This window comes from Rhineura floridana, chromosome 5 (assembly GCF_030035675.1).
Source record: "Rhineura floridana isolate rRhiFlo1 chromosome 5, rRhiFlo1.hap2, whole genome shotgun sequence".
Taxonomy (NCBI): domain Eukaryota; kingdom Metazoa; phylum Chordata; class Lepidosauria; order Squamata; family Rhineuridae; genus Rhineura; species Rhineura floridana.
Window position 1 is genome coordinate 140,062,240 of NC_084484.1, and position 24,284 is coordinate 140,086,523.

General features: G+C 39.8%; 1 protein-coding gene across 4 annotated transcripts in view; it reads right to left on the bottom strand.

Moving 5' to 3' along the window:
* The window catches only part of DCBLD2 (discoidin, CUB and LCCL domain containing 2), a 60,904-nt gene that overhangs the window by 26,009 nt on the left and 10,611 nt on the right, over nt 1-24,284 (bottom strand). For 2 of the 4 annotated variants that reach the window (XM_061628237.1, XM_061628238.1), the window contains 3 exons: nt 5,274-5,411; nt 3,985-4,036; nt 1,383-1,455 (listed from right to left, as the gene is read on the bottom strand). In XM_061628237.1, coding sequence (XP_061484221.1) covers nt 1,383-1,455; nt 3,985-4,036; nt 5,274-5,411 — 263 coding nt within the window. Of the gene's footprint in view, nt 1-1,382; nt 1,456-3,984; nt 4,037-5,273; nt 5,412-6,935; nt 7,311-10,431; nt 10,660-24,284 lie in introns of those variants that run through there. The other 2 variants (XM_061628236.1, XM_061628239.1) reach the window with 2 other exon arrangements.

The following is a 24,284-nucleotide window of genomic DNA, read 5'->3' on the forward strand; positions in this document are numbered from 1 at the left end:
AATGCGCTCTACGTGGGGTTACCCTTGAAAACGGTCCGGAAACTACAGCTGGTACAGAATGCGGCGGCACGCTTGATTAAGCATAGCCGCCGCTGGGATCACATCACCCCAGTGTTATTAGATCTTCACTGGCTACCAGTTGTTTACCAGGCCCAATTCAAGGTATTGGTGTTGACCTTTAAAACCTTTTACGGTTTCGGCCCAGTATATCTGAAGGAACGCCTCCAGAGTCACCGATTGTGCCGCCTGACGAGATCAGCCTCACAAGACCTTCTCTCGGTCCCACTGGTGAAAACAGCTAGGCTGGTGCGGACCAGAGAGAGGGCATTCTCAATTGTGGCCCCCACCCTCTGGAATTCTCTCCCTCTTGATCTCCATCATGCTCCCTCCTTGTCAAGCTTTCGCCGAGCCTTGAAGACCTGGCTATTCAGGCAGGCATACAAGATTGGGATAGATTAATTCTATGCTATATGAACTGAAGGATGGTTTTTAGCTTAATTTGATTGTTGTTGATATATATATGTACTGTTTTATTTTGTTGTATGTCGCCTAGAGTGTCCCTAACCCAGACAGATAGGCGACTAAAAAATAAAATTCATTATTATTATTATTACTAGCAACCAGGATCATCATTCTTGTGTTGGGTTCACCTGATATCTGGTAGTGCCTACATATTATTTTCTGCAAATACTACTACACAATAAGTGTGGATGAATGTTAAAGAATCCCCCTACTCCCAAAAGGCAAATGTGAAAACTTTGTACAGAGACTTAGGCATGCCTTCTGCTTTGCAGAAGCTAAAGGTCAGGGACTCATTAAGAATTTACTATATAGTTAACTTACAGTATAATGGCATACATATCTATTCAGAAGCAAGTCTCTTTGTGTTTAGTGGGGCTTACTCCCAGGTAAGTGGGTACAGGATGGCAGCCTAGACTTTGGTTTAGGGTTGGCATTGGCCGAAAAACAGAGTTCTTGTGCCTTTAATAGCTGTATGTCTGTCAGGCAGAAATTCAACAGGTCAAGCCTTTTCTAGTATGGAGATATAATTATGGGAAAAGCCTCACTATGACTATTCTCTCATTTTGTGTTATGCCACTCCCCCATAGCAGCCATTTTATTTTATGCCATGCCCCCCCCTCATAGCAGCCATTTTATTTATGCATGCCCTCATGGCAGTCATTTTGTGATGGGTGCCCCCAGCACTCTCTCAAAATTTGAAATGTGTCCTCTGGTTAAAAAAGGTTGGCGACCCCTGGTCTAGAGATATTACTGAAAAACTGTAGACATCATTGCATCCCCAGTGCCAAGCGTATGAAAATGCTGTAATCTGATTGCAATGGAATATCAAAGTTCAAACAACTATTCTGAAGTTTACTTACATCTCTATAGCCATGAGGAACAGTCCCAGAAATTTCAGCAAAAGGAAGCACACATCCAGCTGGACAGTATTTACTATAAGAAAAAGGGATATAAAGTAAGATATGCACACTGCCTCAGATTACAATAATGAATTTTTGAACACCAAGTCATGAATCAGGTGTGTGTGCTGAGTTTCCTTCCTTATGAACTTATTATGCCTTAAAAGCACCACTATGTTTCAACATGCCAAAATATGAAATACCTGCCAAGTCAGAAATAACACATATCCAAAAGACTTCCGTAGCAAGAAATAAATATGCACCGAAAAGTGTCATGGAGTATATATTTTAAGAAGATTATAAGAGTCCAGCTCTATAAAAATCAGGTAATACTCTCTTATTGTAAAGCTCTTGTATTAAACACTAAAATCAAACCTGCACAAATGCTTGTGAGCATGCACGCACACTTAAATGCTTCTGTAGCAGACAAGAATCAGCTTAGTGCACCTTATGCTGAAATCCGGGAACTCTAAATAAATCCCATGAATTTATTCAACAGAATTTTCAAAGTTTTTACATCCAGGTTTGCACAATATGTAAACCCACCCAGCTACACAATTTAATCAGAAAAGTTAACTAAGCAAGTTTAGTCATTCAACGAACAAGTCTAGTGCTTTACGTATGTTGCTAAATCATGCATAATTTTGTACTATCAAAGGTGTCATACCTTGCTAGATAATAATATGAAGAGATTACAGAGAACCCTAAATTGATTTTATTGTGTTAAGATATAAGAATTAAAAACCTACCTTATGTTAAAACAAATTATTATGGGGAAATTGCATGTTAATTTGGGCCAACATAATTTATGAATTAATCATTAATTCACACTGATTATTCTGAGACCTGATGCACCCTTCAGCCTTTTAAGGGTTAATTTTTTAAAAAATGATATTTATTAGTCACTTTTTTTCCAAAATGAAACTCAAAGCGACTTACAAAAAAGAAAAAAAATCTCAAAAACATATACAGAATAAAGATAACAGTACAAAAGCATACCAAGCAAAACTCAATATAATAAATAGAACAATATGATAAAAATCGCAACACATAATACAACTCAAACAGATTTTCTGCTACCCCCCTCCTGTCCTCAAAACTCAGAACCTACTAGTTAATTCATGCACTAACCCCCCCAAAAGTATCACAAAGTACTGCAAATATAGGGCATGGTAATTGTTGAGTGTATGGTGGCCATGAGTCCTCCTTCATACTGGACAGTCTGGTATTTCAATAAATAAATATTATCTGGGCTGGTGTGTGTTTCTCTGTATGTCTGCTACCAAAAATACAGAGGAGTGGTCTTTTTACTTTAAAAATTATCTAAAGGCAAGCCAGTATCTCAGCTGCCACTGCTGGCCTGTGCACTACTGAAACTGAAGCCACAAATGCCCTGGGAAATGACAGTACTTAATGACACAGCATGCCCTTCCCTGGGTGTGGGGTACCTATTCCTTGGTAAGCCCATAGCCAGTGTGCAGAGTGTGAATTGCAGACTAGACAAGAAGCTCTAGGCTCAGGGTATGTGCCTTGGAGACATCAAGGCACCTGAGCTATGATGGGCGGGAGCAGCGTCTCAGAAATATATTGGTGGGGTAAAGAGGAATCTAATCCTTTAATTGCTGCCTTCTCTAATGCCTTTGGATTAATTAAGTAAAAGTTAACTGAAGAACGGGGAAGAACTAAAGAACTGATGTGGGGAAAGATCAGGGCAGAAATTAATTGGGGTTACATTAACTGAAGAGGAACTGATTGGGACTGATCTGGGAATGGGGTGCAGGTGAATTGAAGAATTTTGAAGAATTGAAGAATATCCTTTTTTGCAGTATCTAAGTGGACACGTTAATTTGGCATATAACATTCAATACTCAACAAAAATTAGGTAGTAAAAGCTTCCTTTTTAATGGATTTTAGGAGTATAAGACTTTTTACATCACTCCACAATGAAGGTGGATAGTTAGAGATTCATGGAATGCAGAGATGCACTGTGAATTCTGGAGATTAATTTTGTATTTTTTGAAAGCATGATAAATTGTAAATCATAAGACCTGTCTTAAACCACAGTAAGATATGGCTTTCCAAAGGACCCATTGTGCAGCAACCGGGGGAGGAAAAAAGGAGAATTCCATGTTAGGCATCATTAGGAAAGAGCTTGAAAATAAAACTAGCAAAATTGTAATGTCTCTGTACAAATCTATGGTGTTTACTCATTGGAATACTGTGTACATTTCTGGTCACCACACCTCAAAGAGGATATCGTAGAACAGAAAAAGTTTCAAAAAAAAAAGACAACACAAATGATCATGGAGGTGCAACTACTCCCCTAAGAGAATTTTTTTTTCTTTTTAATTTAGAAAAAAGACAACTATGGGGGACACACAATATAAAATTGTGTCTTGCATAAAATTATGCATGGTGTAGAGAAAGAGGATAGTGAGAAGTTTTTCTCCCTCTGTCTTAAAAACCCATGGTCATCCAGTGAAACTGAATGTTGGAACATTCAGGACAAACAAAAGGAAGAACTTCATACAGTACATAGTTAAACAATGTGATCAGTTTTTACCTGAATTCTGGCTCAGAAAAGTGACTTGCAGTGTCTAAACATGTTATTAAATCTAGAAATAGAAACACAGTCCAGATATTATTTTGAATCGAACATTGAAGTCCACATATAAAGAATGAAAAGTTTAAAGACCATAAAACTAATCTGCCACATCAACCAATCTGCAATTCAGTGTATCAGTACTACAGTGCACTTGTTTTAACTGATAATATATCAACACCAAATCATATTTTTTAAATAACATAGCAGAGCTTTGCTAATTTTAATTAGGTAGAGAACTACCAAGATTATCAGATTATGAAGGTATTCATTTGAGACTCAGGAAAAAAATTACAGAGTAAATGTGGTTAATATTAAATCAATGATTAAAATAAAGGCATGTTTTATATTTATTTTCTTTATATGAAAGACTCGTATACCGCCCTTCAGCAGAGTTTCCAGTGTAGTTTATAAAAAAAAGATAAAATACACAAATAAAGTATAACATCATGCTGAAAAGGAAAAAATACACTAAAAAGCCAGAGAGAATAAAATGTTTTCCATTTTTGCAAAAGAGAACAAACAATGCTGGTACCAGGAGGGAAAGCCACAAATGGGGAACCACTGCAGTTAATATTTTAATCATTGCCCACACCTACCCATGCCAAAACTGATACAAAGAAAGCAACAAAAGAGGGAGGGGCACTGTAGTTCAATCCTATGCATCTTTACTTGAAGTACGTTCCATTTACTTCAATGGAACATACTTCTAAGTAAGTGATCCACGGGATAGCAGCCTTAATCTGAGTAACTGAAGACAATGGGTAGGTCGCTGGGCAAAAGCTGAGCTCTGTGAACTTGTTGAGGTAGGTACACAGAAGTAACTCTAATGCAGTAGTTTCCTGTTTGATGCCAGGAACCCTAGGGCTTTGTCCATAAATGTACATCACTTCCAAAAAGGAGTTCTTCCCTATATATTTTTAAGCAATTAAGCAATCATTTGTATTCTTTTTATGGTATTTTATGTTCAACTGTATCTGGACGCACTACAGTATGCCGTCTTGATACATTATATGAGTTTATAAATATTTTTACAAATAAATAAAATCAGTTTATTCCAACAATGTATCTTTCTGCATCACATAAACTAAATTATTACAAAACTACATCTAGACAGAGTAGAATTTATAACAGCCTTTGCTTAATTTACTATGAACAATTTATTAGCATTTGGGTAACAAGGAAATAGAAATGAGTTGTATGTGGCATGTATGAACACTTAGAACACAAATATTGCTAGGTAAAAATACCTGATTTGTCAGTGGTTGAATAAGATGCAAGAAATCCATGTCCATAAAAGTGTATGCCACTCATGAATTGTACTGTAACTTCATTGCTCTTTGATTCATTTAAATTGTCCATCTGTAAGCCTAAACCACAGTATTTTCCTGGCAGGGGGAAGGGCAGAAGGTCAACAATGAAGTATAGATTTAGTATGGATTTGCACATTCAGAACCTCTTTTAAAACTTAATGAATTTGTGAATCTAATTCTTACAATCCCCATTCTTTCCAGACACAAGAAATCCCAAACCTAGGATTTTGTGAAGGTTAAATGCACTGTCAAAATCTCACGGTTACTGAAAGATTACAAACATGAAAACAAATTACCAAGATATGTGGGTTTTTTTACATCCAGGGTGAAACCGAATGTTGAATGAGCAGACTTCCACTTGCACCATGATACTTCTTCTCCACCCTATGACAGCCCCCTGTGCACCCCCAAAATTTTCTCCAGAGCTTTCCAGCCCTTTGGAGGTTATTTTGAGGGCATCATGCAGAGGGGAGAGGAAGAAGGTGAAATCATGCTGCACAAGCAGAAGTCTGTTCTGCTTGTGTAAAGACAGCATTGGATATATACAACCCCCAATTCTGGGAGCAAACTAGGACAGAATTATTCAGGAGTACAAAATCATTGTGCACAGCAATTCCAATAAATTTTACAATCTCTCCAAATGATACTAATTATCAAAACAGTTACTATCCAGTCTCTTTGCCAAATATTTGTACACTGCTAGTTTACAGTGCATTCTGTGCACTATTACTTAGAAGTAAGCCCCACTAAGTTCAATGGAACGTATTCCCAGGACTGTAGCTTTAAAAGGCTTCAAATATTGCTCCTTTCCCCAAGGGTAGACCTTTGTCACCAACAATGGGAGTGTCTTCTGGATTAGGCAAAAAGACAAGGGGCAATACCTATAGATACTGATATTGTAAACCATGTATATATGCTACGTCTACCCTTGCGTAAAGATTTAAATCCTCCACCAGTCCAGTCTAGGTAATTCTACTGACTCTCATTTCTAATGCGCAAAACTTGCACTGCAAGTTCAAGAAAAAAAATAGCTGCTGATTTTAACCTTATCATTAATATTTCCAAAAAGCTCTCTCTCAGCAGAGAGACACACACTTCTCAAGCTTTTACACACAGGGTCTCGGGGAGTCTTAGACCCTTTACTTTTTGGGGAGCAGGGTCCCAATGCCTCCAGCATCCTGTGAGCCAATCAGCACGAAAGGGGAACATCTAACATGCTTCCTTGACCTTTCCTGCTGGTTGGAGCCAATCTTTTAACATGCTTCCTTGACCTTTCCTGTTGATTGGAGCTGATTGGAGTCAATCAGAGTTAAAGGAGATGAGTCAGCCACTGAGAACAGTCTTCTCAGTAGCTAACACTCTCCCCTTTCATGCTTATTGGCTCCTAGGGATGTCTATTGTGGTAGAAGGCATTAACAAGGATCTCATTCTCAACCCCACAGCAGAAAAGGGGGAGGGGTGTGGCTATGACTAATATGAAGGGACCCCGCACTTCTGAATTTGCTACTATACTAATGCTTATGCAGCCACACTAGGTGAGATCAGCTCAGAGTTAAAGGGAACAAAAGTAGATAATTTCTTGGGGCCAGTGAACTCAACTTAGCTCCAGACACTCTTGGATGAGACCGATTATCTGGATCCATTTCAGTCAGGTTTCAGGCCTGGTTTTGGCACGGAAACAGCCTTCGTCGCCCGATATGATGACCTCTGCCGGGAGAGAGACAGGGGGAGTGCGGCTCTGTTGATTCTCATTGATCTCTCAGCGGCTTTCGATACCATTGATCATGGTATCCTTCTGGGACGACTGGCTGAGTTGGGAGTTGGAGGGACTGCATGGCGGTGGTTCCGTTCCTACTTGGTGGGTCGGCTCCAGAGGGTGGTGCTTGGGGAACACTGCTCAGCCCCATGGATTCTCCAGTATGGGGTCCCACAGGGGTCAGTTCTGTCCCCCACGCTCTTCAATATCTACATAAAACCATTGGGTGCGGTCATCCAGAGCTTTGGAGTGCGTTACCATCAGTACGCTGATGACACGCAGCTCTATTTCTCCTTCTCATCCTCTTCAGGTGAAGCTGTCAATGTGCTAAACCGGTGCCTGGCTGCAACAATGGACTGGATGAGGGCTAATAAACTGAGGCTCAAACCAGACGAGAAAGAGAAGCTGTTAGTGAGTGGTTCTTCTGACTGGATGATGGATGTCCAACCTGTCCTGGATGGGTTTGCACTCCCCCTGAAGGAGCAGGTTTGTAGCTTGGGGGTTCTCCTAGAACCATCTCTGTCACATGAGGCTCAGGTAGCCTCAGTGGCACGGAGTACCTTCTACCAACTCTGGTTGGTGGCCCAGCTACGCCCTTATCTGGACAGGGATAACCTGACTTCAGTGATCCATGTTCTGGTAACCACCAAGTTAGATTACTGCAATGCGGTCTACATGGGGCTGCCTTTGAAGATGGTTCGGAAACTGCAGCTTGTGCAAGATGCAGTGGCCAGATTGGTAGCAGGGACCAGACGGTTCAAACATATAAAACCGATTCTGGCCCGCTTGCATTGGCTGCCTGTTGTTTCAGAGCTCGATTCAAGGTACTGGTTTTAACCTATAAAGCCTTACACGGCTTGGGACCATAATACCTGATGGAATGCCTCTCCCGACACAAACCCACCCGTACACAATGCTCAACGTCAAAGGTCCTCCTCCGGGTGCCTACTCCGAGGGAAGCTGGGAGTCTGGCAACAAGGTAGAGGGCCTTCTCAGTGGTGGCCCCCAAATTATGGAATGATCTTATCGACGAGGTGCGCCTGGCACCAACACTTATCTTTTTGGAGCCAACACTTATCTTTTTGGTGCCAGGTCAAAACTTTCCTCTTCTCCCAGGCATTTTTTAACAGCATTTGAATAGCATGTGTTTTTAACTTGCCTATCAGTTTTTACGGGTTTTAATTTGGTATGGTTTAAATTTGTATATGTGTTTTTAAATTATTTTAATTGTTGTCAACCGCCCAGAGAGCTTCGGCTATGAGGCAGTATATAAATGCAATAAATAAATAAATAAATAAATAACTTGTAAAAGTATGTAACCCCAAACAGGACTGGAAGTTCCTTGCCATTTAAGGACCTCATGTTTTCTTTTCTTTTTTTACGAGTCAGATTTGCTTACAGCATGTCTAAATTTTCATACAATATCTAAGTAGAAGAGTTGTCAAGTTTGATAAAAGCTTTCTTGTTACAGATGTTGTGCAACCACTCTCAATATTCTGTCTAAAAAATACATCATCAGAAGTATGTTGGTCATGGGTTTAGGAGAGAAAGAAGAAAAACATGCAACTCTAAAAAAATTTAAAATCAGGCCACAAAAGATCAGCTTTATGGTATCAATGATATTTTAAGTCTTTATTCACTCCTCCCCTTCCCCTTCCCCTTCCCCTTTTTGGCAGCACATAAAGATGTTCCCAGCACAAACTAAAGGTTTATTAAACATACAACAGTCAGAGAGATATACAAAAGTAATGAAAACCACCGGATATTTGTTTTTTATTTTATTTATATATTAAATTTATATCCTGCCCTTCCTCCCAGAAGGAGCCCAGGGCAGCAAACAAAAACATGAAAATCACTTTAAAACGTATTAAAAACAAAAGACTTTAAAACATATTAAAATGAAACATGTTAATAAAACAAAACGTCTTCAAAACATCTTTAAAAACAACTTAAAAAGCAATACCAGCACTGACGTAGACTCAGCTAAGATCTCCACTTAAAAGGTTTGTTGAAAGAGGAAGGTCTTCAATAGGTGCCGAAAAAATAATAGAATTGGTACCTGTCTAATATTTAAGGGGAGAGAATTCCAGAGTGTCGGTTGTGCTTCATATATGTCAGACTTATCATATTGTTCCACTTCATATATGTCAGACTTTTCATATTGACAACATTGTAAGAGAAACAATGCTTACTTTCTAAAATCATTTTAAAATCTTACAAAACGTTGGTCTGGAAAAGAATACCTTTCTCTTGAATATAATGTCTAACTCCTAATAAATTTTCCCCCAAAGTCAGGTAACATTATCACCACATAGATGCAACTGCAGTTGCCATTTTGGCAGGCAACAAAATACCACCAGCAGATATTTTCGATCAGGTATACATTTAAATTTAGAAGACTGGTGATCTTTTGGGCAAAGAGGAAGTTGGAAAATGCACACTTGCCATTTCCAGCTATAACCAGGGGAGCACCATAGCTTATTTGTAGACCACATGCTTTGCATGCAGAAGGTCCCAGGTTCAATATCCAGTATTATTCGATAGGGCTTTGAAAGATTCTGATCTGAAACCCTGGAGAGCTGCTACCTATCAGTGCAATTGATATAGAAGTAGGTGGAACAATGATCTGACTCAGTAAAAGGCAGCTTTCTACTTCCTATGTTCCTTTATCCTATTTTGAATGCCTTATCATCGAGAAATTAGTAATTGCCATGCCTCTTCTGTAAGTCACTTCACACACTTCATTTTTAGCTGTATTAAAACATCTTACACATAAATCTAAAACTGTAAAGTTTAAATGTGAAACTTACGTTTGCAAATACATTGTCAGAATGCATGCATTTTGCAAACTTGAGTTTGTCTCATTCATACTTTACAGCAGGGGTGACTAACCTGTTGCTGTCCAGATGTTCTTGGACTCTATCAGTCCTAGCCAGCACAGCCAATATTCAGAGATGATGGGAGTTATAGTCTATCAACATCTGGAGGACTACAGGTTAGCTACCCTACTTTAAAAATATATTTATGAGGGACCCATGATTGGCTGCAGGTCCCTGTTGAGCGCACACCTCCACATGATGAGTCCAGACCTCTGTAAGGTTTGCCTCCACATAATTTGCAAAATGCCCCTAATGTATACAAACAGAGTAAGAAAATGTCCAACATTTATTATAACTAATTAAGAATACTTTAAATCAATTTAGGCTCTTCTTTCCTCGGATTTTGGGAAAAAAGAATCATGCAAACAATTCAGATATATTTTTAACTAAAAATCAAATCAGCCTAAAGACCATTTTTACTGTTCTGAACTACACAACAAGAAAGATGAAAAGCTCTTACCTATTTCTGTCCTTGTGGGTCCAATTCCATTATAAACTCTCACATAATTAAAATGGCAAGAATCTGAATCATCAATATCAAAATCCCCAAATTTGAGCTGCACTCTCTGCTCAGGCTTTACTCGAATCTCCCATTCACACACTGTGCTATTGGGATAGGCGTGCGGGTAGTTAATAGATGTAAACGTCCCACTTTCAGGACCTAAAACAGTATGTCCACATCCGTCACCTACAAAACAAAGATTGATTTGTGGTATGGCTTTCTCATGGATATGCTGCTATTAAATCAGGAATAGGATTTGAAACCACACCTCAAGATTGAAAGGCTGTGCGTTTTGCATTCCATTGCCATCTAGCTCCAACTTCTACAATTTTTCCTTTACACACATGTGTATATACACCTGTCAGTTTTGAGGATTACATTTCATTCATCTGGTGAAATGAATAGTCCTTGAAATCTTATGCCACAATATTTTAAGTCTTGAAGGTACCCCTAAACTTTTTGTTGTACTAGATTATTTTTCCTGACGGACAAAGGTCTTTCATGCATTTGTATAGGTAACTTCAACAACATCTGAACATAAGTTAATACTGCAGTTCTATGCAAACCTACCCACGAGTAAGCCCCACTGAACACAGTAGTTTACTATGTATGAGTAAGCATACATAGGATTATGCTGCACAGCAGCATTTAAGTTCAGTGCCTTATTTCTACATTGGCTCTAGGCTTCTTCATATGTAAACTCTACACAAGGAAATATAAATTAGTCATGTGTTCCAGTGTTATTTTCAGTGTATAAAACAGCCTGAGGAGGAAGACAATATTCAGGTATCCTTCTAATAGAAAAGCAATTCAGAAGTAAAGATTTAAGGAAAATACATATTCCTGCTCCCCCTTAATATAACTTAATCATGCAATCAATAATTAATCACAGCACTAAATGCCACAAGATTCGGCGTTGGCCAGTAGTTTAGACCACTCTAAAAGTGATTCAATAAAATCAATAGAATGTATCTATTAGTTAAAATAGTTTTAAAAAATTGAATCTCAGAATTCCAGAGGAATACACTTGTGATAACCAGATGCCAAGCAAAAAGAAGAGGATAGCTACAATAATTGTACCCCACATGTGAGCTCCCAAGGAGTACCTGCTCAGACACACAAGCTGCATTTGCACATAACAGTAAACCATAATTTGGTCCTAGGTGAACAAGCCTCTGTCTTGTGTGTTTGCTCCTCCTCCACCCCTCCTCTAACATGGCTGCAAGATGTGATGCATCCACTTCTATTTTCAACTGCTATTTGTTGTTTCATCCGAATCACTTTAACTATGGTTTGTCTCACCAGACAACTTCAAAACATGATCCTGGCTTTTTCAGATAAACTATAATTTCATCTAATTTGTTTGGATAAAATGATAAACTATGGTTAGTCGGAATGGATCTGTCCACAGCTGTACCAGAAGAGGAAAGGGGAACGTGAGCAAACTTGTGCAAGTAGTATTAGACAATGGTTAAGCATTATGTCTGAACCACACAATTGCGGCCTTATTGTGCTCAATGGAACCTATATCCTATAGATCAGATTTTATTTATTTGTATCTGGTCATTGGACCATCATGTTTTCCACTGTTGCCCTTGCATCCGGAATACCCTTTCTTCTGCCATACATGAAGCATAATCAATTATTTGCTGCAGACATCTTGTAAAAACATATTTTTTCATGCAGGCTACGCTGGTCTTTGAGACGGACTCTTTACCACTAGATTCCTGTTTTTATGATATTGCTTTACTGTTTTTATGTTGATTTGTATTGCACACTGCTTAGACATTTTTAAAATATTAAGCGGTTTAGAAATACCTTAAAAATATTGAAAACACTGAAAGAACTGGGCATGTTTAGCCTTGAGAAGAGAAGATTGAGGAGCGATATGACAGCACTTGAAAGTACTTGAAAGGTTATCACAGGATCTCTTCTCAATCATCCCAGAAAGCAGGATGCAGAATAACGGGCTCAGGTTACAGGAAGCCAGACTTTGACTGAACATCAGGAAAAACTTCCTAACTGTTAGAGCGGTACAACAATGGAACCAATTACCTAGGGAGGTGGTGGGCTCTCCAACACTGGAGGCACTCAAGAGGCAGCTGGACAGCCATCTGTCAGGTATGCTTTATTTGGATTCCTGCACTGAGCAGGGGGTTGGACTCGATGGCCTTATAGGCCCCTTCCAATTCTACTATTTTATGATTCTATGAAAAATAAACAAATAAAACAAAAGTTTAATAGTATGAAAGTAACACAAGGTGACATCAATACTTCAAAATGGGTGAAATAACTATGGCTATCATGGCAACCACAAGGGACTCTGTCAGTATCTTGTCGGCCTAAGGCCTCTTCCCCTTGTCTTAATGGTGCCCTATGCCTTCGTGGAAATTCCAGTCCAAGAAGCAGTTGGTAAACCAGTTAAACTACAGGTGGGTAAGAAACTATGGTAAATTGGGTGGAACATGTCAGAGAAACCACTCATAGGCCTATCCTGTAGCAGTGCTGGCAGCATTGTCCAGTGAAGCTTTTCAAATTTGGAGTTGGGTTATTCCCTTGCAATGGTTTCACAGGAAGATCAGCTGTATCATCAGCCCACAGTAACCAGTTTACTAGACATTTCTTGGCTGAACTTGTTTTAAACTGGTCCAGTTCAGATTTATTTATTAAAAGAATTTACAAATCACTTAATATTTAAGTAGGGATAGTAACCAAACCAGGAGAGTCAGAGATATCCCATTGCTGTGTTTGCTTGAATCACTTTCAGACTCTTTTGCTTTTGAATGTTGTGAATTAATTTGAATTAAGTTTTAATGATTATTGTGTTCTGACATTTATATTGTAATCTGCATCGTAATGTATTTGATGTGGGACATTTTCTGTCTGGTCCAGTAAAAGTTAGTTTAATTCTCAGGTGGGTCCTTAACTGACTGTTAGAATTCTCAGTATGCAAAAGAAGGATAGAAAGTATGCATTTTTCAATTGGTGGGCTCAGATTTGAATGTTCAGTTAAACAGTATGATTGCCGGGAGGGGAGGCAGAAGAAGACAGGGAGTTAGTTGGAGAGCTGGGAGTTGTTGGTGCTTGGCATTTGTGGAGTTAGCCAGAAGGAAGATCTGAGAAGTCAAGTGGAGTGGTTTGGTTAACAAAGACTCACTAGGAATAGCTGAATCACTTGGCGTAGGCTGAAGAGGCAAGGGGAGAACCTGCCTGCAGCTCTGAGGAAAGAAGTAACTTGGAATGTTGGTCTCTGGTGTCTCGTAGGAGTACCAGAGGGAAGATTCCCAGGGCAATGCAGCAAGACAAACCTGTGCTTCAATAGGTCAGTAAAAGGTTGGAAAAAGAGGCTTCCAGCAGAGTCCTCCATTATAGAGTTGGTGAGGCTTAACTGGGGTGGAGAGAATAAAAGGGAAATTTGGCTAGACAGTATTAATAGGGTAACTAACTGCTTCCCTAAAGCAGTTGAACATAAGCTGTTGGTATTTAATGACGGAAACACGTTAACAAAGCATGTACTCAAAGATACTGTATTATTTTTAAAGTAACCAGATAAGATTGTGCACCCAATAATCTTGTAAACAAATACTGTTGTTAAATATAATATCTGCATCAGGCTCTAAAACGTGCCTGTACCCCACAGTTACCAGGTTATTGGTAAGTTAATGGTTTGGAGGGAATACGTGAGACTGAATGCTGGCAGTGCTTTAGGATAACACTGGAATGGGAGCTGGGTTTTGTTATTAGAGCATAATTAAGTAAATACCCCCTCCCTCCAAAAATGTCAACAGGATTACTGAGGAAATTTTAACAACCACATATGAGCTGAACCTATAAGACACTTGACTGCTAAGGGCCTGTAGAGGGAGGCAGGATGGGAATTTGGAAGGTATTCTTTTAGTTCTCTCAATTACAAAATGCAGTGCATACTAATGACTCTTTGATATTGCCTGGGCTCAGCAAACCTTGGGAATTGCCTTTCCCCATACAAGACCTTCTGCTCAGTAAGGTCTTTCATACAGAGTACTGCTTGGGTTCCTCTGCTTTAAAAGTTTAGACTTGCAGAGACCTAGGCAGGACTTTGAGGCTGTGACCCCCATTCCTTTGAAATACCCTAAAACAGATTTTGAAATGTCACTGCAGAATTTTTTGGGGGGGGGGGGAAGCATTAAGTTTCTTTATTTCAATATATATTTTAATACATTAAATCTGTGTAATGGTCTCTCTGCTACAATGGGGTGGTTCTTCTATTTTGTATGATTTTGTTGTTAGTTGAGCAGATTTTGTAACTGAATTGACTTCTACAACCAGCACACAGTGGTAATTAAAAGGGTTATATATTTAATAATTTAAATTGATAATCGCAATTAATCTTGGATTTCGTGGATGAATTTCAGTTGGTGCAGCTTGAGGACATTGACAAAGTGCTTGGACAGGTTCGTGCAACCACTTCTGTGCTGGATCCTTGCCCTTCTTGGCCAATAAAAGCTAGCAGGGATGGAACAGCCAGCTGGGCCAGGGTAGTGATTAATGCCTCTCTGCAAGAGGGGGTGGTCCCTGGCTGCCTGAAAGAGGCAGTAATGAGACCACTCCTGAAGAGGCCCTCCCTGGACCCAGAAAATCTTAATAACTATTGGCCAGTAGCAAATGTTCCATTCCTGGGCAAGGTCCTGGAACGAGTGGTTGCAGGCCAGCTTCAGACACTCTTGGATGAGACCGATTATCTGGATCCATTTCAGTCAAGTTTCAGGCCTGGTTTTGGCATGGAAACAGCCTTGGTCGCCCTGTATGATGACCTTTGTTGGGAGAGAGACAGGGGGAGTGTGACTCTGTTGATTCTCCTTGATCTCTCAGCAGCTTTTCATACCATCGACCATGGTATCCTTCTGGGGAGACTAGCTGAGTTGGGAGTGGGAGGTACTGCATTGCCGTGGGTCCACTCCTACTTGGCAGATCGCCTCCATAAGCTGGTGCTTGGGGAACATTACTCGGCATCCTGGACTCTCCAGTATGGGGTTCCGCAGGGGTCAGTTCTGTCCCTCATGCTGTTCAATATCTACATGAAACCATTGGATGCGGTCATCCGGAGCTTTGGAGTGCATTGCCATCAGTATGCTGATGACACGCAGCTCCATTTCTCCTTTTCATCTTCTTCAGGTAAGGCTGTCAATGTGCTGAACCGGTGCTGGCCTGCGACAATGGACTGGATGAGGGCTAATAAACTGAGGCTCAATCCAGACAAGACTGAGATGCTGCTAGTGGGTGGTTCTTCTGACCAGATGGTGGATGTCCAACCTGTCCTGGATGGGGTTGCACTCCCCCTGAAGGAGCAAGTGTGTAGCTTGGGGGTTCTCCTAGAACCATCTCTGTCACTTGAGGCTCAGGTAGCCTCGGTGGCACGGAGTGCCTTCTACCAACTTCGGTTGCTGGTCCAACTATGTCCCTATCTGGACAGGGATAACCTGGCTTCAGTTGTCCATGCTCTGGTAACCTCCAAATTAGATTACTGCAATGCACTCTACGTGGGGCAGCCTTTGAAGACGGTTCGGAAAATGCAGCTTGTGCAAAATGCAGCAGCCAGATTGGTAACAGGGACCAGATGCTCTGAACATATAAAACCGATTCTGGCCTGCTTGCATTGGCTGCCTGTATGTTTCCGAGCTCAATTCAAGGTGCTGATTTTGACCTATAAAGCCTTACACGGCTTGGGACCACAATACCTGATGGAACACCTCTCCTGATACGAACCCACCCGTACACTACGTTCAAGATCAAAGGCCCTCCTCCAGGTGCCTACTCCAAGGGAAGCTCGGAGGGTGGCAACAAGGGAGAGGGCCTTCTCAGTGGTGTCCCCCAAATTATGGAATGATTTTCTTGACGAGGTGCACCTGGCGCCAACACTGTTATCTTTTCAGCGCCAGGTCAAGACTTTCCTCTTCTCCCAGGCATTTTAGCATGTGTTTTAAATTGTTTTTATATTGTTTTAAATTTTAAAATTGTGTTTTAAATTGTTTTTAAAATATGTGTTTTAAATTGTATATTTGTTTTAATGTTTTTGATTGCTGTAAACCGCCCAGAGAGCTTCGGCTATGGGGCGGTATACAAGTGCAATAAATAAATAAATAAATAATCTCTTGTAGGCTGGCTTGGTTTTCAGCCTTTCACACTAAAAGCTCTTTGGATGGCAAACCAGAGCCCTCTGGAGCAGAATGGAACTCATTTCCATGCTGATGAATTTGTAGCCACAGCCCAATAGGTTGTTACACTATTTCACTTGAAGCCAACCTGTTTCAAGCAGACCTTTGAGTCAAGACATGCTTCAGAATAATTTCCAACCAGCTCTGTGATGATCAGGAAAGAAAGTTGCTTATGTTGTCCTTTGCACATGCATAGTTCACACTGTTAGCCAAAAAGATGGGGTTGCAACCTCTAGCATCTTCCTTCAGTGTTCTGAAACCTCCATACAGTTGGGCTTGTGCATATGGTCTCAAATGTGAGACTGAAGAAAACTTAATTTCATATTCAAGTAATACACACACATACACATATATCCTGTCCTCCTATTCCCAAATACTATTCATTTCACATAATAATAGATATGGCACATACTATAATTGTCAAAACAAAGTTCTCTGCAGTTCCAATCACTTGATGGGAAGTTATGCCTCTGCCACTCTTAATGCACCATATGTCAGTTTCGAGACAATGGGGATTTTAAACTCTCATGGCTGAAGAATGTATAAAATATCAGAGCATAACATACCACTGTCACTATTCTCACAAAAAAGCTAGTCATTTTAAAAGGCTCCCATTAAAGTTGTTGAAAAAGGAATGCTTGCATTGTTCTATTCACACTGAGACGGATTCATGGCATAGTTTTGTTGTTCATGCTGAAGTAGTAGGAGAAGCAGTGCAGACTAGGGTTGCCAGGTTCACGGCCTGAGACTGATCCTGTATCTTTAGGAGAAGAGAAAGTCAGCCAAGTGCAGGTGTTCTTGCAACCCTGTAATAGGAAAACCACAAGATGCCAGGCCCAGCCTCTAAGAGGCCTTCTGTATCTTTAAAAGTTGTGCAGGGGGAAGGGAGAATTCCACCTTGTGGTTTTTCCCATTACAGGGTTACAAGAACACCTGTACTTGGCTGACTTTCTCTTCTCCTAAAGATACAGGATCAGTCTCAGGCCCTGAACCTGGCAACCCTAGTGCAGACATGTGAAGGAAAGGATACACCCCAGATAATTTAAAACATGATTTGTTACAAATTATTTCATTAAAATAGTATGTTTCCTAATTATTTTATACATTTCATGCCAAATTGGTTTAATCTGAGAAGTTACACACCACTTGGTCCAGGGTGGATTTTTAAGGAACGGCTGCCCCACTGCCTCCTTAAGGTTGGCTGGCACCTCCCCATCATGCTATGACGTGTTCACAACACCCTGGACCCGCCCAGCCACCCCACTCCAGCTAGTGTTTAGCTGTTAATTAGCAAGCTTCCAGCAAGATGCTGGCAGAGTCATCCAATTTTTTATATAGACCTCACTAGCAAGCCTGGCATCAGCATACATCATCATTGGGCCCACTGCACCAACACCTACCTGAACTCAACCGCCCCTCCAGACAGGGTTCCAATGGCCACAATCTCATTTTAAATGTTTTTCTATTATTTATAGAAATTATAATACAGTACATCACATCATATTCAGCATACATGGGATATCATTGCTGATATTTTCCTGTTTCTACTTCATTCAGCTCTTCCTTATGAATTAAAAAAAGGTTGCTATCTACATGTCCATCTATTTCTCCAATTTGATAAAAATATTATCAGTTATCATTTTTTCAAAACTTCACTTCATTACTTCCGTTTTTCTCTACATTTTAAACAATATCTAAGTTTTAAACTCTAACAAATACCAACATTTATACTCGGTGCTTCTAATTTTTTCAAGATTTTTGCTATTGATAGTTGTGCTACTAACAACCAGATTAAATCCTGCATTATTAATCTCTTCACTTTCTCCTTAAAAACCAACAGTAATAACATTATTTTAGGATCACATGGGATTTGCATTTCCAACATAGACTCAATCCTTCTGAGCACTGGGTTTGTTTGTGTTTGGCGGATCCACTATCCATGCAATACATCTGCCTTTCCAACAGTCACAATTTGGTGTCCACCACTTTATTTTTCCTCAATGCCTTAGACACTGTTGTTCTGTCCAGGAGCAATACCTGAACAGAAATATCAACTGGGAGGCATGGGGCACATGCATGACACCTGACCTTTCTGTTCCAAACCTTCCCACGTTGAGTTGAGAAGCTCTAAAAGCGGAAATCTAGTCACATTCACTTGAATGAAAGTAGAACCCTTCACATGATCAGGAACCCTGATAGCAAGTGGGCGTAGCATGTGCAGTCTCATGCCTCTTACATAGCTTGATATTTCCTGTTCAGGTATGTGCCTGAACAGGGTTATTGTCTTTGGTTAATGACAGTCATACTACACATAGATTCAACCTCTCAGCTGACAATATAAAAATACACAGTGAAACAACACAGTCAGTCAGTCAGTCACTGACCTGACTAAGCAAAACTATGGCTTAGTGGCTAATGCACGAGCATGCAGGATCTAGAAGAGGAGATCGGAGCTGCTTTGCTCCTCCCCAGCTGTTCTGCTGCTGTACTGCATGTGGTTTGGTTTAGCATCATGTGCAAACCAGGCCAATGACTAAAGTTAAGCAGTTCCTAAAGGTTTAATCTGTAACTCAAAAAATCTTCTTAATTTATTGTGATGCCACCATTCCAATAATTCAGGAGATTTTTTTCAATGCAGGGAGTTTGTTTGAAAAATGCAGGCTATTATTTTTAATAGAAAAGCTCAGCTCATGATTTAAAAAATGTAAGCAATTAATTTAATTTTTTTCTTCCACCATGCCAGCCATGTAATATGAGTTACATTCATTCATCTGAACACAAAACCAAAACAATTAAAGCACGTGCATCTATGGGCCTTTAAGCAGGTTGAATAAATATTTTATTCCTAAACAGCAATTCCAGATTTTCAGCGTTGTTTTTCTAAAAAAAGATTGGCTTAATTATTACTTCTGTTGCGATTAGATCTTAAATCCCCTATCGAGTTAAGACACTGGTAAATTTTCTGGACAATTTCCCAGTCCCTCCTGTTGAGAAAGGGAGTAACAACTTTTAAAATAAAATGTGTAAATCAGGAACATAAATCCACAAAATCACTCAGGTCCACAAGAAAAAGAGACCCAACTGAAACAAGAAAAGGAGCACACCCATTAATCAACACTATTAGAGGAGAGATTCATTTTAACGCTTATCCTAATTATGAAAAACTACATAAAATCAGAATTAAAATACTTTCCCAGAAATCTTTAACTTCATAAAAGAGGTTTTTCCCTTTGTAGGTTAGATTTAAACTGTAGTGTACCACAGTTCTCACATACACTCACTCATGTTTCCTAACAGCAATTCAACCACAAATTCTTTAAGTTCCCATTGATAATACCTTGCTATGAGTGAACCAAGTTGCACTGTGACTCAAAGTTGAAATCCCCTTTGTGCTCATTACCAAATAAGGAAAAGGTACTCTCAATGGAATCCCTGAAAACAAGCTGCCTGTTACATACATCCTAAAAACTAGAAATATACACTTAGGAAGTATGCAGACCGTATTTCTTCCCAATATTCCTCCTAGTAATTGTCTCACAAAATTAATTTTGTTGCTAGGGTTATAAACATGCCCATGTTTTGAACACTGGCAATGATTTTGCTTAGTTATCATGTATAATAGATTTAACATGCAGCTTACGCGTTTCAGTTCATGGCCCACAGCACATTAAGCTATCAGTTCCCACTTCCAAAACTCATTCTACTCTCAAATGAAGAGAATAAAATTCTAAAGGAGTGGAAGATTTTTCCGGTGGCTTAGAACACGTTCCACTCTCAACCATTTATTAAAATCACAGTGAATACCTGGTGCCATACCATATTAGGTCTCCCAAATTAAACATTTTGGCTAGGCTTGCTAGTCAATCATTGTTTCTAACAACCAGCAAGAATGCCATTTTTTCACTTCTTCCTCCACAGAGGCAAAGTAAGTGCACCCCTTTTATATTCACTGGATGGTACGAGGGCTATCCAAGGCAAGAGCAGCAGGCTACATGTTTGTAGCAACTTCTTCATCTCCAAACCACAATGGTGTTATATCTCAGCAAAGCAGCCTGGCACCATTTTGAAAGATGCATATATTGCTGGCAGATATTTTTTTTAAAGTATTGTTGCGCACCTCCCCAATATCCGAGCGGTGAGATTTCAGGGGTCCCTGCGCTCGTCCAGGGTTTGGTTTCCTTTGGGAAGGTCAGCGGAGACTGCGGTGTCTTTATGAAATATGGTTTATTTATTTACCCACATTCCAACCTGAGCTTAGGATGGAGGGGTTCAAGGCATCAGCAGTCCAATATCCAGCTTTTCCATCAGTGTTACACGAGGCATCCTAAAGCCATCATGCAGAGATATAGCCTCGCTGCCTGCTCCAAAGGTAAAGGTGTCCCCGCTTCTCTAGGCACTCTAAAACACACTCAAAGCCCAAATCTGTGCTAGCCGCCAGGAGAGGGGGGAAGGCTCTCCTGCAGAGTTTAAATGACAAAAGGATCTTCCTGGCCCATTCACCAGTTGCTGGGCACTTGAAAGACCCATTTGCAAACTGGCCACTCTATTAGCTTAACAAAAGAAACTCATCTAGCCAGCAGAGCCAGCCCCTCCTCCAAGGCACAGGATTCCAAATCAGAGGCTGGAAGGGGACTCACAGGAATCATCCATTCCAACCCCCAAATTCACAACAGTATTGTTTCTGTGACAGAATAGCCTGGAGGCTTTTCCTGATGGTCACCAATGTTTCTGGTCACTTATTTCTAGCGACCATATTTGTGGACCCTTTTAAGTATTTAACCAGATACATCAAAGATTTGATAAAACAAGCTTTCCCTCTCATTTTGGACTGATGTTGTTCTTTAAGTTGTTCAGTTTAGGAGGGAACAAGCTGGTAAATGCACTCTGCACCATATAGACTGCAAACAATGGTTAGTTAAACAAGCTAGCTTACAACCCATGGTTTGAATTTGCCTTGTTTAGCAAATAGCTGTTTACTTAAAAAAAAAAAAAAGGATTCCTGGTTTGCATATAAACTTAGCAAAATTCTCTGAAACTCAAAGTAAACTCAGCTGAAGCCTACCTGCCAGCTGCACAGGAGTGCAGACTGACATTTTGTTCAGGCTTACTATGGCTTGTCCACATAATGTAAAACCATGGTGAGAACTACCCCTGTGAATGCACCCATGATGTCTGAAGCTTGGCTGAGAGATAATTCTGAATGGATCTACTGTACATTTCAGAAGAGGCAGCATTTTTATCAGGATTTAAACCAGCTCAAGTACTTGTCTGAAAGACAAGGCTTAACATTTAAAATTAACTACACAACATTCCTGAAAAGCAGTATGTTTTGGTTTGGTTGTTTTAGTGATAATCAAGCCTCAAACCTGTATCTGTCAAATAATGGGGCATCATAACACACTCAGGTCCTAACTAGGTTTCTCCATGTATGTCTGTTCTTGAATAAAGAAGGCTCTTGAAATTACCTTGATTCCTGCTATTTCTTGGTCTTAGGGCAGACAGGCTGAAAGATCATCTCACATAGTGAGTACTCTCCTCCTTGAGATCCATGGAACACTTGCATCCACTTTTCACCAAACTTACATAAAGATTGAAAGAGAGATAGAGACACTACCTGAAGAAGTACAAAAATATTTGTATGTGCAAAGAGACATAGGTAGAGTTATTTCACTTTCCTGCCAACAGTATCTCAGCTTGTCCCTGCTGACAGTTCATAACTTCGGTCTGAAGTTTAAATCAATATCTGGTATCCATCTGCCATATCAGCTGGTATGCATTATACACAAATGCAGCAATAGCACATGGATATTTTGAAGAGCTATATGGTTAGCTAAGACCCATCTGTTTTTAGAATGGCTGATCTTGGCTTGAGAACCATGGAACACCTGCATCCTTTATTCACCAAACTTGCATAAAAATTCAAACGAGACTATTGATTAAAGAATAATGTATAACGTAGATTATTCTTTTTTTTTCAAGTGACCTCCTCATCAACATTTAAGGATGAAGCACTGATTCTTAAGTTTCTACAAAGCTTCTGCCTCAACAAAAATTGGATCTTGTCTGGCCTTAATATAGGGTTAATTATAGCCCTTGAAAGCACTTTAGAGCAGATTCTCTACTAATAATTTCAGCAGAATTAAATGTGATTATAAACAGAAGCAAATTTGAAACTATGGGAATTTAAAAAAATCATTATATCTACAAAAAGTGTCAAGGAAAGCTGCATTCTGGGAACTACCAACTGGAGCCAGTTTGCTGCATGCAAAGTCCCACAATTCACTGAAGTGTCTTAAAAGAGCATGCATCTTGCTAAAATAATTAATTTGCAAAATTCTGAGTCAGTGTTCATCATCTTTATATTCATAAGAACATATGAGGAGCCCTGCTGGATCAGACCAAAGGCCATCAAGTCCAGCATTCTGTTCTCACAGTGGCCAACCAGATGCCCATGGGAAAACTGCAAGCAGGATCAGAGTACAACAGCACTCTTCCCATCTTTGATTCCGAGCAATCTGTACACCAGGGCTGTGGAGTCAGTACACCAAACCTCCAACTCCGACTCCGACTCCTCTATTTTTCTACTGTCTGACTCCGACTCCGACTCCTCTATTTTTCTACTGTCCGACTCCGACTCTACCCAAAATTGCTCCCGACTCCGACTCCACAGCCCTGCTGTACACAGAGGCACAATTGCTTTTGCCGCTCCACAATAGCCTTTTTGAGGAAAGGTGACCAGAACTGTACACAGTATTCAAACTTTGGTCACACCATAGATTCCATAAAGGCATTATCATATTGGCAGCTTTCCATAATAATCCCTAGCATGGCATTTGCTGTTTTCACTGCTGCCACACACTTGGTCAACACCTTCATTGAGCTATCCACTACAGCCCCAATATATGGTCAGTCATTACCATTTCCTTATATGTGAAACTACCTTTTTTTTACGCTTGCTTACATGGAATTTCATCTTACTACCTTTCAACCAGTTTGGAGCAATCATTTTGGAATTCCTTGCAATTCCTTTTTGTTTTAAGCACCCTGAACAATTTGGTAGCAAACTTGCCTACCTCATTCCATTTACGAACAAGTTAAAAAAGCAAAGGTTCCACACTCATCCTTTGGGAACTCCACTTTCTACAGCCCTCCATTTGGAAAACTGTCCATGTATCCCTACTTTCTGCTTTCTATTCCTTAATCAGTTAATGATCCATAAGAGGCCCTCTCCCATTATACAATGACTGCTACACTTACTCAAGTGAGGGTCCATCAAACTTATTCCAATGACTTTGATTATTTGTTTAATTAGAATTTATTTTAATTCCTTTTTTCTAATTGCTACAGAATTGAAAGAAATTGGTTTTGTAAAGATTGTTTGATCTTGCAGTTAATTAAAAAAAAGTTCAAAAACTGATTTGGATATAGTAGCATATGTTATTTGTCGTGATTGCTATTTACTTCCATAGCAAGACTCAAACAATTATTGTTGTGCCCTGTGGTAATGGCAACTCACTGAAAAGTTAAATGGGCTTATACAAATGCAATAAATAATAAATAAATAAATAAATAAATAAATACTCCCAGGTAAATAACTATAACATATGTACAAAACTG